Here is a 2,273-nt window from a genome sequence, read left to right as displayed (position 1 = left end):
TGAAGCGAATTTTCATATAGGATGTGTGAAAATGACCAAGGACGATGCGGACTACATAAAGAGAAACAAACAAATTTGGAGATGTAGCAGCTGTTCCTCTACACGTCGCAAAAGTATGGTGAGTGAATCGACAACAGGAAACAAGGACGTGACTCTCCAAGAACTTGCAGGAGTTCTTGAGGTAATTGCAGGAAATCAGACTCGATGAAGGAGAATATTAAGAAAATGGAGTTGGAGCTTGGGAAATCAATTGAATCATGTCATCAGGCGATTAACGACATAAATAAGAAGTTTGATGAACAAAGAAAGCAAATTAGCACATGCCTCATCAACATCGATAAGCTTTCAACAGAAGTAGCTAGCCTCAGGAAAGAAAATGCAGAACTGAAGGAACGCGTCGAGGATATGGAACAATACTCAAGATCGAACATGCTGGAAATAAATGGTATACCCAAAAAACAGGATGAAGATGTAACAGAAATCATTTGTAGAATGAGCGAAGCATTAGGACACAAAATAAAAGCAGATGCAATCGACATTTGTCACAGACTTAAACAACGAAATGAAAACCTACCTCCACCAATCGTTGTCAAGTTCGTTCGTAGAACAGACAAACAAGTAATATTGAATAAAAGGAAAGTTACGAGGCAGTTTTCTACAAAGCAGATGGGAGAAACAACGGACCATCCAGTCTATGTGAATGAAAGTCTAGCACCTACGCGAAGAAGGATTTTCACCATGGCGAGAGAGATCTTCAAAAGAGGCGACATCAAATACCTATGGATCAAGGAAGGGAAGATTCTAGCTAGGAAAGAAGACGGAACACCAGTTATTGAACTCAAGAACAGTGAACAAGTGAAAAAGTTGAGCGTGATAAGTGCATCTAAGCAGCCAGGTAACCAAGAAAATAACAGTGTCAGTACCGTAAATAAAAATGTCATCAGAGATAAGTAACAGAGAAACACTAATTATTCATCAAAATATACGCAGTCTGCGAAGTAATTTCGATTTATTCTTAGTGCAAATGAGGAAATTAGAAAACAACCCGCTAATAATAGTCTTGACAGAAATATGGATACTAGAGAATGAAATAGACTTATATCATATAGAGGGCTATTCCGTACATGGTAATTTCAATCATAACTACAGAGCAGGAGGAACTTTGGTTTATATAAGCAGTGAGATAACGTTCAAAACAAAGACAATAGTTTTTATTTCAGCGGACTGTGTACATATATCTTGTTCATATAATAATTTTGAATTTCAGTTGTTGGCTGCTTACAGGTTGCAATCAAACTCACCCAAAATATTTCTTAACGAATTAACCTTGTACTTAGAAGAAATATTTAATATTAACGAAAACAATGAGGTCCCTTTCTTTTTCACGGGAGATATAAATATAGATCTTTTTCAGAACACCAGAATTATTGACGATTACAAATATTTAATGAATAGTTTTGGATTTGAATCACTCAATACTGATTACACTCATAGGTCCCGATTTTCCAACTCTTTAATAGATCATCTTTACTTAAAATCCGGCAAAAATAGAACAAAACTGAATAAAATTAATCTAATTCCAGAAATACTACATTTAGATATAACTGATCACAGTACAATCATACTTAAAGTTGAAGGATTGAAGAGATCCAACGAAGAAGCAGATACAAATTATAAAAAAATATGCCTAATCAATTACCGGAAGTTGAATAATATTTTATCATCGATTGATTGGGATAGAGAAATACCAGCAGTATCAGTTGATGAGGGATGGGAAAATTTCATTGACATTTTAAAAAGCGCTATCAAAGATTCACAAGAAAATCTTCTTTTAGAAAATAACTTGACACAGAAATATAGGTCGCCATGGATAAATAGTTATCTGATCAAGCAAATAAACTTAAGAAATGAGTTATACAAGAATGTTATCAAACAACCTAATAATGACGACTTAAAACAAATATACAATACATTCAAAAATAACTTACGTAATGAACTGAGAGAAAGAAAACAATATTATTATTCAAAACTGTTTAGAGAAAGCCAGGGAAACATTAGAAAGACGTGGAAAACAATTGACGCGTTAATAGGATTGAAAAAAATAAAGAACCACTAAAACTGATTGTTGATGAGCAGGGAAATAGCATACATGATAGTAATAAAATTTCTAATTCGTTTAATTCTTATTTTCTAAATGTTGTGAATAAAATGAATGATGAATTAGAACAAACCACATTGCAAACCAGGGAAGAGTCTGCTAGAATATCAAAAAT

General features: G+C 33.8%; 1 protein-coding gene across 1 annotated transcript; it reads left to right on the top strand.

The window, feature by feature from the left end:
- Window positions 1–225: 225 nt before the first annotated feature.
- Window positions 226–895, top strand: LOC120356530 (the record flags this gene model as incomplete). Its single annotated transcript, XM_039445468.1, has 1 exon — window positions 226–895. A coding segment is annotated over exon 1 (670 nt), but the record flags the coding sequence as incomplete, so codon positions are not given.
- Window positions 896–2,273: the final 1,378 nt, after the last annotated feature.

Source organism: Nilaparvata lugens, unplaced genomic scaffold (genome assembly GCF_014356525.2).
Source record: "Nilaparvata lugens isolate BPH unplaced genomic scaffold, ASM1435652v1 scaffold7007, whole genome shotgun sequence".
Classification (NCBI taxonomy): Eukaryota; Metazoa; Arthropoda; class Insecta; order Hemiptera; family Delphacidae; genus Nilaparvata; species Nilaparvata lugens.
This window is presented reverse-complemented; position numbering and strand designations above follow the sequence as displayed.